This window comes from Cervus elaphus, chromosome 22, assembly GCF_910594005.1.
Source record: "Cervus elaphus chromosome 22, mCerEla1.1, whole genome shotgun sequence".
Classification (NCBI taxonomy): Eukaryota; Metazoa; Chordata; class Mammalia; order Artiodactyla; family Cervidae; genus Cervus; species Cervus elaphus.
This window is the reverse complement of record NC_057836.1, coordinates 42,465,924-42,481,338: the sequence shown is the minus strand read 5'-3', so window position 1 is coordinate 42,481,338 and position 15,415 is coordinate 42,465,924. Positions and strand designations below refer to the sequence as shown.

Genomic DNA, 15,415 nt, shown 5'->3' with positions numbered 1-15,415 from the left:
ATGGGACTGGTGATAGAAGCAAGGTTTGATGCTGTAAAGAGCAATATTGCATAGGAACCTGGAGTATTAGGTCCATGAATCAAGGCAAATTGGAAGTGGTCAAACAGGAGATGACAAGAGTGAACATCAACATTCTAGGAATGAGCGAACTAAGATGGACTGGAATGGATGAATTTAACTCAGATGACCATTATATCTACTACTGTGGGCAGGAATCCCTTGGAAGAAATGGAGTTGCCATCATAGTCAACAAAAGAGTCTGAAATGCAGTACTTGGGTGCAATCTCAAAAACGACAGAATGATCTCTGTTCGTTTCCAAGGCAAACCGTTCAATATCATGGTAATCCAAGCCTATGCCCCGACCAGTAATGCTGAAGAAGCTGAAGTTGAACAGTTCTATGAAGACCTACAAGACCTTCTATAACTAACACCCAAAAAAGATGTCCTTTTCATTATAGGGGACTGGAATGCAAAAGTACAAAGTCAAGAAACACCTGGAGTAACAGGGCAAATTTGGTCTTGAGTACAGAATGAAGCAGGACAAAAGCTAAGAGAGTTTTGCCAAGAGAACACACTGGTCATAGCAAACACCCTCTTCCAACAACACAAGAGAAGACTCTACACATGGACATCACCAGATGGTTGACACTGAAATCAGATTGATTATATTCTTTGCACCCAAAGATGGAGAAGCTCTCTACAGTCAGCAAAAATAAGACTGGGAGCTGACTGTGGCTCAGATCATGAACTCCTTATTGCCAAATTCAGACTTAAATTGAAGAAAGTAGGGAAAACCACTAGACCATTCAGGTATGACCTAAATCAAATCCCTTATGGCTATACAGTGGAAGTGAGAAATAGATTTAAGGGACTAGATCTGATAGACAGAGTGCATGATGAACTAAGAAAGGCAGTTCATAACATTGTACATGAGACAGGAATCAAGACCATCCCCAAGAGAAAGAAATGCAGAAAAGCAAAATGGCTGTCTGAGGAGGCCTTACAAATAGCTGTGAAAAGAAGGGAAGTGAAAAGCAAAGGAGAAAGGGAAAGAATATACCCATTTGAATGCAGAGTTCCAAAGAACAGCAAGGAGAGGTAAGAAAGCCTTCCTCAGCGATCAATGCAAAGAAATAGAGGAAAACAACAGAATGGGAAAGACTAGAGATCTCTTCAAGAAAGTTAGAGATACCAAGGGAACATTTCAGGCAAAGATGGGCTCAATAAAGGACAGAAATGGTAGGGACCTAACAGAAGCAGAAGATATTAAGTAGAGTTGACAAGAATACACAGAAGAACTGTACAAAAAAGATCTTGATGATCCAGATAATCACGAAGGTGTGATCACTCACCTAGAGCCAGACATCCTGGAATGTGAAGTCAAGTGGACCTTAGGAAGCATCACTGCAAACAAAGCTAGTGGAGATGATAGAATTCCAGTTGAGCTGTTTCAAATCCTGAAAGATGATGCTGTGAAACTGCTGCACTTTATATGTCAGCAAATTTGGAAAACTCAGCAGTGGCCACAGAACTGGAAAAGGTCAGCTTTCATTTCAATCCCAAAGAAAGGCAATGCCAAAGAATGTTCAAACTACTGCACAATTGTACTCATCTGACACACTAGTAAAGCAATGCTTAAAATTCCCCAAGCCAGGCTTCAGCAATACGTGAACGATGAACTTCCCAATATTCAAGCTGGTTTTAGAAAAGACAGACGAACCAGAGATCAAATTGCCAACATCCATTGGATCATCGAAAAAGCAAGAGAGTTCCAGAAAAATGTCTATTTCTGCTTTATTGACTATGCCAAAGCCTTTGACTGTGTGGATCACAATAAACTGTGGAAAATTCTGAAGGAGATGGGAACATCAGACCACCTGACCTGCCTCTTGAGAAACCTGTATGCAGGTAAGGAAGCAACAGTTAGAACTGGACATGGAACAACTGGTTCTGTTGGAAAAGGAGTCCATCAAGGCTGTATATTGTCACCCTGCTTATTTAACTTATATGCAGACGACATCATGAGAAATGCTGGACTGGAGGAAGCACAAGCTGGAATCAAGATTGCCAGGAGAAATATCAATAACCTCAGATATGCAGATGACACCACCCTTATGGCAGAATGTGAAGAACTAAAGCGCCTCTTGATGAAAGTGAAAGAGGAGAGTGAAAAAGTTAGGTTAAAGCTCAATATTCAGAAAATTAAGATCATGGCATCTGGTCCCATCACTTCATGGGAAGTAGATGGGGAAACATTGGAAACAGTGGCTGACTTTATTTTTCTGAGCTCCAAAATCACTGCAGATGGTGATTGCAGCCATGAAATTAAAAGACGCTTACTCCTTGGAAGGAAAGTTATGGCCAACCTAGATGGCATATTAAAAAGCAGAGACATTACTTTGCCAACAAAGATCCATCTAGTCAAGGCTATGGTTTTTCCAGTGGTCATGTGTGGATGTGAGAGTTGGACTGTAAAGCAAGCTGAGCGCCAAAGAATTGATGTTTTTGAACTGTGGTGTTGGAGAAGACTCTTGAGAGTCCGTTGAACTGCTAGGAGACTCAACCAGTCCATCCTAAAGGAGATCAGTCCTGGGTGTTCATTGGAAGGACTGATGTTGAAGCTGAAACTCCAATACTTTGGCCACTTGATGTGAAGAGCTGACTCATTTGAAAAGACCCTGATGCTAGGAAAGATTGAGGGCAGGAGGAGAAGGGAACGACAGAAGATGAGATGGTTGGATGGCATCACTGACTCAATGAACATGTTTTGTGTGGACTCTGGGAGTTGGTGATGGACAGGGAGGCCTGGCTTGCTGTGGATCATGGAGTTGCAAAGGATTGGACATGACTGAGTGACTGAACTAAACTGAGGCTTCAACAATATGTAAACTGAGAACTTCCACATGGTCAAGCTGTATTTAGAAAAGGCAGAGGAAAGAAAGATCAAATTGCCCACATCCATTGGATCATAGAAAATGCAAGCAAATTCCAGGAACACATCTACTTCTCCTTCACTGACTATAATAAAGCCTTGCACTGCGTGGATCACAACAAATTGTGGAAAATTCTTAAATAAATGAGAATAAAAGACCACCTTACCTACCTCCTGAACAACTTGTATGCAGGCCAGGAAGCAACAGTTAGAACCACATGCAGAGTACCTGATGTGAAATGCCAGGCTGGATGAAATACAAGTTGGAATCAAGGTTTTGGGGAGAAATATCAATAACCTCAGATATGTAGATGACACCACCCTAATGGCAGAAAGCTAAATGGAACTAAAGGGCCTCGATGAAGGTGAAAGAGGAGAGCAAAAATGTGGACTTAAAACTCAACATTTATAAAACTAGGATCATGACATCTGGTCCCATCACTTCATGACAAATAAATGGGGAAAACATCGAAACAGAGACATACTTTATTTTCTTGGGCTCCAAAATCTCTGTGGATTGTGACTGCCATCATGAAATTCAAAGATGTTTGCTCCTTGGAAGAAAAGCTATGACAAACCTAGACAGCATATTTAAAAGCAGAGACATCACTTTGCTGACAAAGTCCCTATACTCAAAGATATGGTTTTTCCAATAGTCATGTACAGGTATGAAAGTTGGACCATAAAAAGGCTGAGCACTGAAGAAAATTAATGCTTTCAAATTGTAGTGCTGGAGAAGATTCTTGCGAGTTCCTTGAATAGCAAGGAGATCAAACCAGTCAATCCTGAAGGAAATCAACTCTGAATAGTCCCTGGGAGGACTGATGCTGAAGCTGCAGCTCCAACACTTCAGCCACCTGATGCAAAGAACTGACTCATTGGAAAAGACTCTGATGGTGGGAAATATTGACAGCAGGAGGAGATGGAGGTGACAGAAGATGAGATAGTTAGATGGCATAATGAACCCAATGGACGTGAATTTAAGCAAGCTCCAAGGGTTGGGGCTGGACAGGGAAGCCTGGCGTGCAACAGTCCACGGGGTCACAAAGAGTCGAACATGACTGAGGGACTGAACTGAACTGAACTGAAAGGCCAAGTAGTTGGAATAAATTTGTGCATTGTTAGGTATTAAAGCAAAAGCATTGTCAAAGAGAGTTAGTGAACGAAGAGATTAAAATAATGAAGATTTTAATATTACTCAGCTGTTAAAAAGAATTCATTTGAATCAGTTCTAATGAGATGGATGAAACTGGAGCCCATTATACAGAGTGAAGTAAGCCAGAAAGATAAAGAACATCACAGCATACTAACACATATATATGGAATTTAGAAAGATGGTAACGATAACCCTATATGCAAAAAAGAAAAAGAGACACAGAAATACAGAACAGACTTTTGAACTCTGTGGGAGAAGGTGAGGGTGGGATGTTTCGAAAGAACAGCATGTATATTATCTATAGTGAAACAGATCACCAGCCCAGGTGGGATGCATGAGACAAGTACTCGGGCCTGGTGCACTGGGAAGACCCAGAGGAATTGGGTGGAGAGGGAGGTGGGAGGGGGGATCGGGATGGGGAATACATGTAACTCCATGGCTGATTCATGTCAATGTATGACAAAACCCACTGAAATGCTGTGAAATAATTAGCCTCCAACTAATAAAAAATAAATAAATAAATAAATAAAAAGAAAAAGAAACATATTTATTTTGGCAAATTAAAAAAAAAATAATGAAGATTTTAAAAGAAGTGGTTTGAGTATTGGTAAATGACTCACAGTGCTGCAGTCCATGGCATCACAAAGAGTCTGACACGATGGAGTGACTGAACTGAAAATGCCTCACGATAAGTGGTAATGGGGATATGATCTGGTCTTTTAAAAAATATAAATTTATTTATTTTAATTGGAGGCTAATTATTTTACAACATTGTGGGTGTGATCTGTTGACTTGAACTTTTTAGAGCCTGGAGTGGTGTATTCAGGGGGATTGATGTGAAAGTGGTAAAGGAAGACAAGAAAGAAGGGTTGTGTGCAGTTATTTGTGTCTGCTATGGCTGCTGCGCCAGCCAGGAGATAATAAACAGGTCTGCAGCTCCTAGACTCCTCACGTTTTCTTCCAGTCTCTTAGCTCACACCTTGCTTACCACGGTTTCAGCGAACAGTGTGCGCAGTGAGATACAGCAAGACAATTGGCGCTGTGAGCAGGATGAAGAACAATACATTGTAAGAGACAGGGGTTCGATACCTGGGTTGGGGTTCCCTGGAGAAGGAAATGGCAACCTACACCAGTATTCTTGCCTGGAGAACCCCAAGGACAGAGGATCCTGGCGGGTGACAGTCCGTAGGTTCTCAGCGTCAGACATGACCAAAGCAACTGAGCAGCACATGGCAGCATGAAGACCCAGAGGAATCGGGTGGAGAGGGAGATGGGAGGGGGGATCGGGATGGGGAAAAAAAGGGAAAAAAAAAAAATAAAGTTCAAAAGGCGAAGGGGCTTGTCCAAAGTTGCTCACTTCATAGGAAGGCTGGGACCACACTACTGTCTGATTTCAATTGCAGCATTTTTTAAATCTCATCTCAATGTAATCCTCTTCAAGTGCTTTCACTTGGATAGTGGGAAATATTGGCACGGTTTCCAGGGGGATTCCAGGACTCTACTCACATGTCACCCAAAGGGATTCTGTCCATACATATTCAACTTCTGGTCTCTGATTTTGTTTGAAAGAAAACAACTGTTTGTAAAATAATATTTTACAATTGCTGTATTAATACATTTATTCCTGTGACATTATGTAATATTGACTATATTTAGTAGCTACCCTCGGATGTTCCAGGTAAGGTGGGTAAAATTTTTCCTTCTCCATCTGGAGAAGTATTTATGTGTTGTCTTCTTAGGTTTGAAGGTTAAGAGTGGGGTCTGTAGCAGTCTAATGGCCTGTACTTTAATTGGTTGGATATTTGTGTGAGACTAAATAGCCACTTACCACTGTCATTCCAAAGGAGAAAAAAAAATGGAATAAGGTAAAGATCTGTGTTGTCATGACAATACTTTAACATTGTAATAATTAAAGCTTCTCCTAGATGACTAGCTAAACTCTGACTTAGAACAGGCACTATTTACTCTATAATTAGGGTACTGGCTTACTAGAATGAAAATCTTAATACTTTTTGATTCCTGTTAGAAGGGGCTTATAGCTGCACAGTTATATTCAGTGACATAAGAAATAAATTATTGATTTTTCTAGGGAGAGGACAGAAGATTAAATTTTATTGAAAAGCATAAGGGAGGTGAAAGTATGGATCAATTTATAAAAAATAAGAAAACAATTTTTTGTGGGGTTTTTTGCTTGCAAAAATTAAAAAAATATTAAATTTTTGCATAAGTGAAAGTGATTTTGGCAGAAACATTAGATTGTTTAGTAAGTATTCCAAATCTCTTAAGAATGTTGAATGTATAAAGTGGGCTATACTAGATCTATTTAATAATTCACAGCAGTATATTCTACCCGTATTCCTTTTAAAATTCTTATTATTTCCTGATGATTTGTGACCCTAATTTAAGCCCCTGATCTTATATATCTGGAATAGAGTCAACATTAAAATACATTTTATAGTGTGTTCAACACATTAAAATGGGATCAATCTGAGGAAGCAGATCACTTCAAGCTTTAAGTGAGCTAGTAAAGACTTTTATATTTAAACTTAAATACTGAAACTAAAATACTGAATTATTTTAGTTTTGAATTCAGTATAGTTTAATTAGGAGCAAATTCCCTCATCTGAGATAAAGTAGTCCTAGTTTGTCTTTGTATAGAAATAATTTTCCAATTATGATCGAGTGGAAGAAGATATAACAACATGAGCAAAGGATTTTGACATAAGCACTGGAGAGCTATTGAGTGTAAGAGAAAGCTGAAAGAAGGAAAGTCAAATTGAAGGCTACTGTAGAAAGCAAGGTATGAGGTGATGAGAATCTGGACTGAATAGCAATGGAAATGAAGCAGAATGGGCAATTATATGAGATGTCTCAAGGCAGTAGATCCACAGGACTTAGAAAATTGAGCAAAGCCCATGAATTAAAGGAAAGGTGATTCAAAGCATACTGCAGCATTCCAAGCATAAATGATTGATAAAACTGTTAGACCTATTATAAGAGATTATAGAAGAGATAACAGATTTGAAAGCAAAATAGAGAAAATCAAGAATTTGCTTGACTTTGGGGCAAAATTAGGACATTTGTTTAGAAATCTCCCTTGAAGACAATGAGATATGGAACTAAATTTTTGTCTATATGAGATATGTCTATATCTCAGGAATCTCTGGGAATCATCAGATTTAAGATAGTAATTATAGCCCAGGAACTGATTATTAGTCTAATGGAGTGACTGAAAAAAGAACAGAAAACCTGGAACTAGATCTTGAGGAAACACTTACGTTGACATAGCTCATGCTAGAAATCATGGAGAAAGTATAAGAGAATCAGATGTTAATGCAAGTCACAGTTAGGTGACAGTTAGTAAGCTAATATATATATATATATATATTTAATATTCTGGAAATGTTGATGAGGTAAACAGTAACAGTGAGTATATGAAATTCAGTTTGAATTTTAAGAACTATTATTTAACTCCAAATTCTAAAATTCTACAATTTTTCAATCCTTAAGAGTTTCTGAAGTCACTCTATGTTGAAAAAAGTAAAATGTACTCATTTTGGCTGTCATAATTATGTATTTTTTTGAAAAGTAAACGTTAATTTGGTTAAATGTTAGAAATAACATCGTGTAAGAACATGTGGACTTATGCCTTTAATATTGACACTAAAATGAAAATTCATAGGACCAAAATATCCAGATGAAAAGAAACCAGTCATCTGAATAATTTGTTTACATGATGTTTACATCTTGATGCACCCAGTAATTGATAACATTTATAGCATTTTGTGTAATATTGAACTATTTTGGTAATCCTCTTTCTTTGTAATTGTGCTTCTGGTGGTAAGTAAAAATACCAAGAACTTGTAAATTGTGCATTTGTGTGTTTTAGGTGTTTTTATAATTTTAGGAGATTTTCTCTTTGAATACTTCATCCCTGGTTTTTCAAAAGTACTGTGTGTGTATGTGTTTGTATGTGTGTGTGTGTCCATCTGTTTATTGCTGTCGATAAAATACTTCATTATCATGGGTGTGGGGAAGAGTTTATATGCCACTGTATATAACATTATTATCAAAACAATCTACCTAAATGATTTTTTGTGTGTATATATATGTATATATATGTATGCAGACACAATTCCTTCAGAAGACACCTACCAAGGCAAATGCAGGTTTCCAGTGTTGATTTGGGCATGGGCACAGAACCCATTTTACAAAGAGGAGAAACAACCACCAGCATTGGGAGAATAAAACCAGAACTCTACAAACAGAAATCAGTGGACTCTGAGGACGACAGGAAAGAAGATGTCAAAACCTGTGGGAAGCTTAATTTCACCCTCCAGTATGATTATGAAAATGAACTTCTAGTGGTGAAAATTATCAAAGCCTTAGATCTCCCTGCTAAAGACTTCATGGGAACTTCTGACCCTTATGTGAAGATGTATCTTCTTCCAGATAGGAAAAAGAAATTTCAGACTCGTGTGCACAGAAAGACTTTAAATCCTCTGTTTGATGAAACTTTTCAGTTTCCTGTAGCATATGATCAACTAAGCAACAGAAAACTACATTTCAGTGTGTATGATTTTGACAGATTTTCTAGACATGACATGATTGGGGAAGTGATTTTTGATAATTTGTTTGAAGCCTCTGATCTCTCCAGAGAAGCTACAGTATGGAAAGATATTCATTGTGCTACCACAGTAAGTTATAATTCCACCAATATATTTCTTTTATTTGACCTGCAGTGATATATACAACTAATTTTCACCCAGATTAGTTCCAAAAGGTTAGGGAAATTTTGTCCTAAATACCTGCAAACAGTGTATGAATTACATATATACATACATAATTCAGGCACTTAACACTATCTAGGTAATATTAGTGATTGTATACATAAAAAATCTTTTCTTTCAATGCCTAACCTTTGTTTCTACACTTCTTGTTTTGAGGAAGTTCATTACTTCACCATACTGGACAGTTCTTATAATTTGCCCAAAATAGTTGGCCTTTTCATTTGTAAAATATTTATCTTTAACTTATTCTCTACAGTCAATTTCCAAATAGTTATTATTGATTTTAATTATTTAAGACGATTTAATTCCTCAGGTTTAACCTAAAATGTACTTTGATGCCATTTGGAAAGGCCTTGATTTGGCTTAAAACTGCCCACTCCTTCAGAAGCTTTTGTGGAATTAGTAGAATTATACCATTTGAAATTGCAAATGATGAGGAAGTGATTGTTTACATTCCGTTCAGTTCAGTTCATTTCAGCCGCTCACTTGTGTCTGACTCTTTGCAGCCCCATGGACTGCAGCACCCCAGGCCTCCCTGTCCATCACCAACTCCTGGAGATTACCCAAGTTAATGTCCACTGAGTCAGTGATGCCATCCAACCATCTCATCCTCTGTCGTCCCCTACTCCTCCTGCCCTCAATCTTTCCCTGCATCAGGGTTTTTTCAAATGACTCAGCTCTTCACATCAGGTGGCCAAAGTATTGGAGTTTCAGCTTCAGCATCAGTCCTTCCATGAACACCCAGGACTGATCTCCCTACAGTCCAAGGGACTCTCAAGAGTCTTCTCCAACACCACAGTTCAAAAGCATCAGTTTTTCGATGTCAGCTTTCTTTATAATCCAAATCTCACATCCATACGTGGCTACTGGAAAAACCATAGCCTTAACTAGATGGACCTTTATTGACAAAGTAATGTCTCTGCTGTCTAGGTTGGTCATAACTTTCCTTCCAAGGAGTAAGTGTCTTTTAATTTCATGGCTATAATCACCATCTGCAGTGATTTTGGAGCGCAAAGAAGCAAAGTCTGCCACTATTTCCACTGTTTTCCCATCTATTTGCCATGAAGTGATGGGACCAGATGCCATGATCCTAGTTTTCTGAATGTTGAGCTTTAACCCAACTTTTTCACTCTCCTCTTTCACTTTCAAGAGGCTCTTTAGTTCTTCTTCACTTTCTGCCATAAGGGTGGTGTCATCTGCATATCTGAGGTTATTGATATTTTTCCCGGCAATCTTGACTCCAGCTTGTGCTTCCTCCAGCCCATCATTTCTCATGATGTAAGTTAAGTAAGTTCTCTGCATAAGTTAAATAAGCAGGGTGACAATATACAGACTTGATGTACTCCTTTTCCTATTTGGAAACAGTCTGTTGTTCCATGTCCAACTGTTGCTTCCTGACCTGCATACAGTTTTCTGAGGAGTCAGGTCAGGTGGTCTGGTGTTCCCATCTCTTTCAGAATTTTCCACAGTTTATTGTGATTCACACAGTCGAAGGCTTTGGCATAGTCAATAAAGCAGAAATAGATGTTTTTCTGGAACTCTCTTGCTTTTTCGATGATCCAGCAGATGCTGGCAATTTGATTTCTAGTTCCTCTGCCTTTTCTAAAACCAGCCTGAACATCTGAAATTTCACGGTTCATGTATTGTTGAAGCCTGGCTTGGAAAATTTTGAGCATTACTTTACTATCGTGTGAGATGAATGCAATTGTGTGGTAGTTTGAGTATTCTTTGGCATTGTCTTTCTTTGGGATTGGAATGAAAACTGACCTTTTCCATTCCTGTGGTCACTGCTGAGTTTTCCAAATTTGTTGGCATATTGAGTGCAGCACTTTCACAGCATCATCTTTTAGGATTTGAAATAACTCAACTGGAATTGTTTACATTAGAACTTGTCTTTTTCATTGTAAAATGATTTTTATGATTATAAAATAATTTAATTTCAAAATTTGAAAAATAGATTAAAATATGCAATTAAGTAGTCTATAATGCCATGAATTAATATGTAAAAACTTGGCATATTGTTTTCTATTTGTTTTTCTATAAATGTATGAAAATAATTAAAGTCAATATAAGTTTAAACTTTTCCATGCTTTTTTTCAGATGATATTTGTTTTAGTACATGATGTTCAAGATATGATCCATTTTCCCTAGTGAATCTTTTATTGTTGGACATTTAAATTAGGCATAAATTTTGTTATACTAAAAACTGTTGCATTCTTTTTACAGAAATTTCTTTTATATTCAAGAATATTTGTCCAGAATAGAACTGGAGAAACAGAATTAGGGAACTGGTCTCCTAGAAGGTTAGAGTGCTACTTTTTTTTTCATTTATTAGTTATTAAATGAAGGTATTTAATTTTTTACTGCCAGGCTGTCCTTATGTATTTAACATGTTTTATAAAAGTTTAACCACAAATTATAAACTTAAAATGTTGAAGTTTTAGACAGAGAGAGAGGTTATTTAAAAAATAAGAAAACTGTTAAAATCTAAATAGCTCCTTCTGTAGCACACTCGTATTTGAGGTCAACACATTTTCATTATAAATTATACAGATAAATTAAAGAAAAATTTATATTGTCAGTTTACTGCATTACATCATCAAAACATTTTAACTTTTAGGTTTTTATCTCATAGTCTCCGCTGTGATTCTCTATTAAGGAACAAACTAGATTATATTTCAAAGGCACATTGGGGCTTTATTGATTTCATATCATTTTTTACCTTATTACTTATATTCTTACAGGAATAACAGTGGTGAAGAGGGAATTTTTACTGAATTTTTTCTAGAATTATAAAATGTGGATAACAATTAATTTTTAGGTTATTTCTCTTGATTCTCCAATTTTTTATTATTCCTTCTTTTATTTATTCAACAACTATTTGCTGATTACCTACTCTGTGTTTGACATACTCTGAGTACTAGGAATGTGAAAAATGTTACCATAAAAAATTGTTTGACATACATTCTGTTCATATATTTGCGATCAGAGGTAGGTAACCCTTAAATGAAGTATGAAAATTAGTATAATTTTATAGGTGACTGAGAGTGGATTTTCTTTTTAACATTCTTAAGTTTTGTGTTCCATAATTGGTCCTTAAAAACATAGTAAGGATTCCTCATGGAAGCCTCAATTTTTGACTGTTTATAGAACATAAACTGTTTTTTGGTAAATATAAATGAACTCTTCAGTTTTATTTTCAATTCTCCCATATGCTTCAGGTATTACTATTTTATTTCTCCTGTAAAACTTACCACAAATACAGTGTCTTAACACAAATTTATTACATTATACTTCTGTAAGTTAGAAGTCCAACATAGGTCTTATTGGACTGAAATCAAGGTGTTGGCAGGACTCCTCTTTTCTAGAGGCTCTAGGGGTGATGCATTTCCTTTCCTTTTCCAGATTTTAGCAGTCACAGGAGTTCCTTGGTGTAGATTGAGCCCATGTGAGCAATCGAGGATAAGCTTTCCATCCCAAGGTTCATAATCTCAATCACATCTGCAAAGTCCTTTTCTGCCATGTAGGTAGCATACTCAGGTCTTGTAATTAGGATGCAGCCATCTTTAAGGATGCCTTTATTTTGTCTGCCATGGCTATAGACATTTTCATTTCAGTATTCTGGAAGTATGACGAAGTATGAGGATAATAATGCATATCATTAAATTATTCTAGTCAAATGATGTTTCCCTTTAACTGGAACACTGAGCCACACACTGTTCTAGATACTACTTATGACTTTTTTGTTGTGAAGATAGTGACGAAACCTAAGTTTCTTGAATATGGAACTAAAGTTCTCAGTATGCACTAGTATCATCTTTTAGGTTAACGTAGTATTTAATTAAAAATTCTCTTTAGCTTTTGAGAAATTATTAAACGTTTTTATATCCTCAAATTAATAAAAGTGAAAAAAAACGGGTTGAAATTTGCTTAAGAAATTGTCTTTTCCTACTCACATATCTTTAATTTTAAAAAATTCACACAGAAATTATAGAGTTTTCTAGAAAGAAGGAGAAAGGAATGAAATAGTAATGTAGTCATATGCCCTCACTAAATGCTTGTTGAATAATTAACTTAGCATATCTTCATATAAGGTCAAGTGAAAGAATATATGTTAGTACAAATCCCCCAGAGGGGGAAAAAACAATGCAATGAAGTACTTTATTGATATGTTTGGTTGTATTTGTTGCCAATAACTAATTTCTGTGGACAAAAAAAATTAGAAATTATTGACTATGTAGCACAAATTCATATGTGAAATAAGCCAGAAATATTAATATTTTAAAATTATTGTTAATAATCTTATGAAGTTGAAAAAAGAGACACATATCAGGTATAAATGTATTACTAATTATTTCTATACAAGTAGGATTAATATTTTTATCAGGGATTAGCAGGGTTTTGTAAAATTTCAGGTTGAATGACAAAGAAAACAGTAAAGTTGTATCTTTATTTTGTGCAAAAAATTAGTTTTCACTTTAGAGCTCATCTCATTGCATGTTAAAAATGTGGTAAGCCAATCAGCACTTCACCTAACATAGAAATATCTTCAATGTAGGAAAAATCACATTGAGAGACAGTGTATACCCTATACCTCTACTTCTAAAATGGGAAAGAAAAATATATATTCACATCGAGTTATATATGCAATAAAGATCTTTATAACGAGACATAAAAATTTAATAATAGTTATTGCATGTGTCCCTGGTAGCTCAACTGGTAAAGAATCTGCCTGTAAGGCAGGGGGCCTTAGTTGGATTCCTGGGTCAGGAAGATTCCCTGGAGACGGGATAGGTTACCCACTCCAGTATACTTGGGCTTCCCTGGTGGCTCAGACAGCAGAGAATGCAATGTGAAAGACCTGGGTTCAATCCCCAGGTTGGGAAGATCCCTTGGAGGAGGGCATGATAACCCACCCCAGTATTCTTTCCTGGAGAATCTCATGGACAGAGCACCCTGGCAGGCTACAGTTCATAAGTCGCAAAGAGTCAGACACAACTGAAGCAACTTAGCATGCACGCAGGCAATGTGCTTAGCTGCCCAGTCATGTTGGACTCTTTGTGACCCCATGGATTGTAGTCCATCAGGGTCCTCTGTCCATGAGATTCTCCAGGAAAGAATACTGGGGTGGGTTGCCATGCTCTCCTCCAGGGGATCTTTCTGATTCAGGGATGGAACTTGCATCTGTCTGTTACGTCTCTTGCATTGGCAACTGGGTTCTTTATACCTAAAACCATCTGAGAAGCCCAATAATAGTCATTGCCTATTGGCAAAAATGGTAGAAACTGGATGAATATAGAAAAGGAATGATTTGTAATATATTACTTTAAGTACATCTTATGTTTAGGTCGTTCAGTTCAGTTCAGTTCATTTCAGTTGCTCAGTCGTGTCTGACTCTTTGTGACCCCATGGACTACTGCACACAAGGCTTCCCTGTCAATCACCAACACCCAGAGTTTGCTCAAACTCATGTCGGTGATGCCACCCAACCATCTCAACCTCTGTCGTCCCCTTCTCCACCTGCCTTCACTTTCATCAAAAGGCTCTTTAGTTCTTCACTTTGCCATAAGGATAATGTCATCTGTGTATCTGAGGTTATTGATATTTCTCCCAGAAATCTTGATTCCAGTTTGTGCTTCATCCAGCCCAGCATTTTGCATGATATACTCTGCGTATAAGTTAAATAAGCAGGGTGAAAATACACAGCCTTGATTATTCTTTTCCAACTTGGAACCAGTCTGTTATTCCATATCCAGTTCTAACTGTTGCTTCTTGAACTACATACAAATTTCTCAGGATGGAGATAAGGTGGTCTGATATTCCCATCTCTTGAAGAATTTTCCAGTTTGTTGTGATCCACACAGTCAAAGGCTTTGGTGTAGTCAATAAAGCAGAAGATGTTTTTCTGGAACTCTCTTGCTGTTTTGATAATTCAGTGGATGTTGACAATTTGATCTCTGGTTCCTCTGCCTTTTCTAAATCCAGCTTGAATATCTGGAAGTTCACAGTTCAAGTACTGTTGAAGCCTGGCTTGGAGAATTTTGAGCATTACTTTGCTAGCATGTGAGATGAGTGCAATTGTGTGGTAGTTTGAACATTCTTTGGCATTGTCTTTCTTTGGGAAAACATACTTTTTCCAGTCCTGTGGTCACTGCTGAGTTTTCTAAATTTGCTGGCATACTACTGAACTGAACTGAACTACTGAAACATAAAATATATATAAAATAATATATTACAATGTGAGTAGAGTACATTAACAGAATCACCTTTTAGGATTTGAAATATCTCAACTGGAATTTCATCACTCCACTAGCTTTGTTCATAGTGATGCTCTCTAAGGCCCGCTTGACTTTGCATTCTGGGATGTCTGGCTCTAGGTGAGTGATTACACCATCATGGTTTCCTGGGTCATGAAGATCTTTTTCTATTGTTCTTCTGTGTATTCTTGCCACCTCTTCTTAATATCTTCTGCTTCTGTTAGGTCCATAACATCTTTGTCTTTTATTGTGACCATCTTTGCATGAGATGTTCCCTTG

General features: G+C 37.1%; 1 protein-coding gene across 1 annotated transcript in view; it reads left to right on the top strand.

Annotated features, from left to right (window-relative positions):
• Positions 1-15,415, top strand: part of SYT10 (synaptotagmin 10) — a 112,414-nt gene that overhangs the window by 52,205 nt on the left and 44,794 nt on the right. The window contains exon 3 of the mRNA XM_043881676.1: positions 8,219-8,786. Coding sequence (XP_043737611.1) covers positions 8,219-8,786 — 568 coding nt within the window. The remainder of the gene's footprint in view (positions 1-8,218; positions 8,787-15,415) is intronic.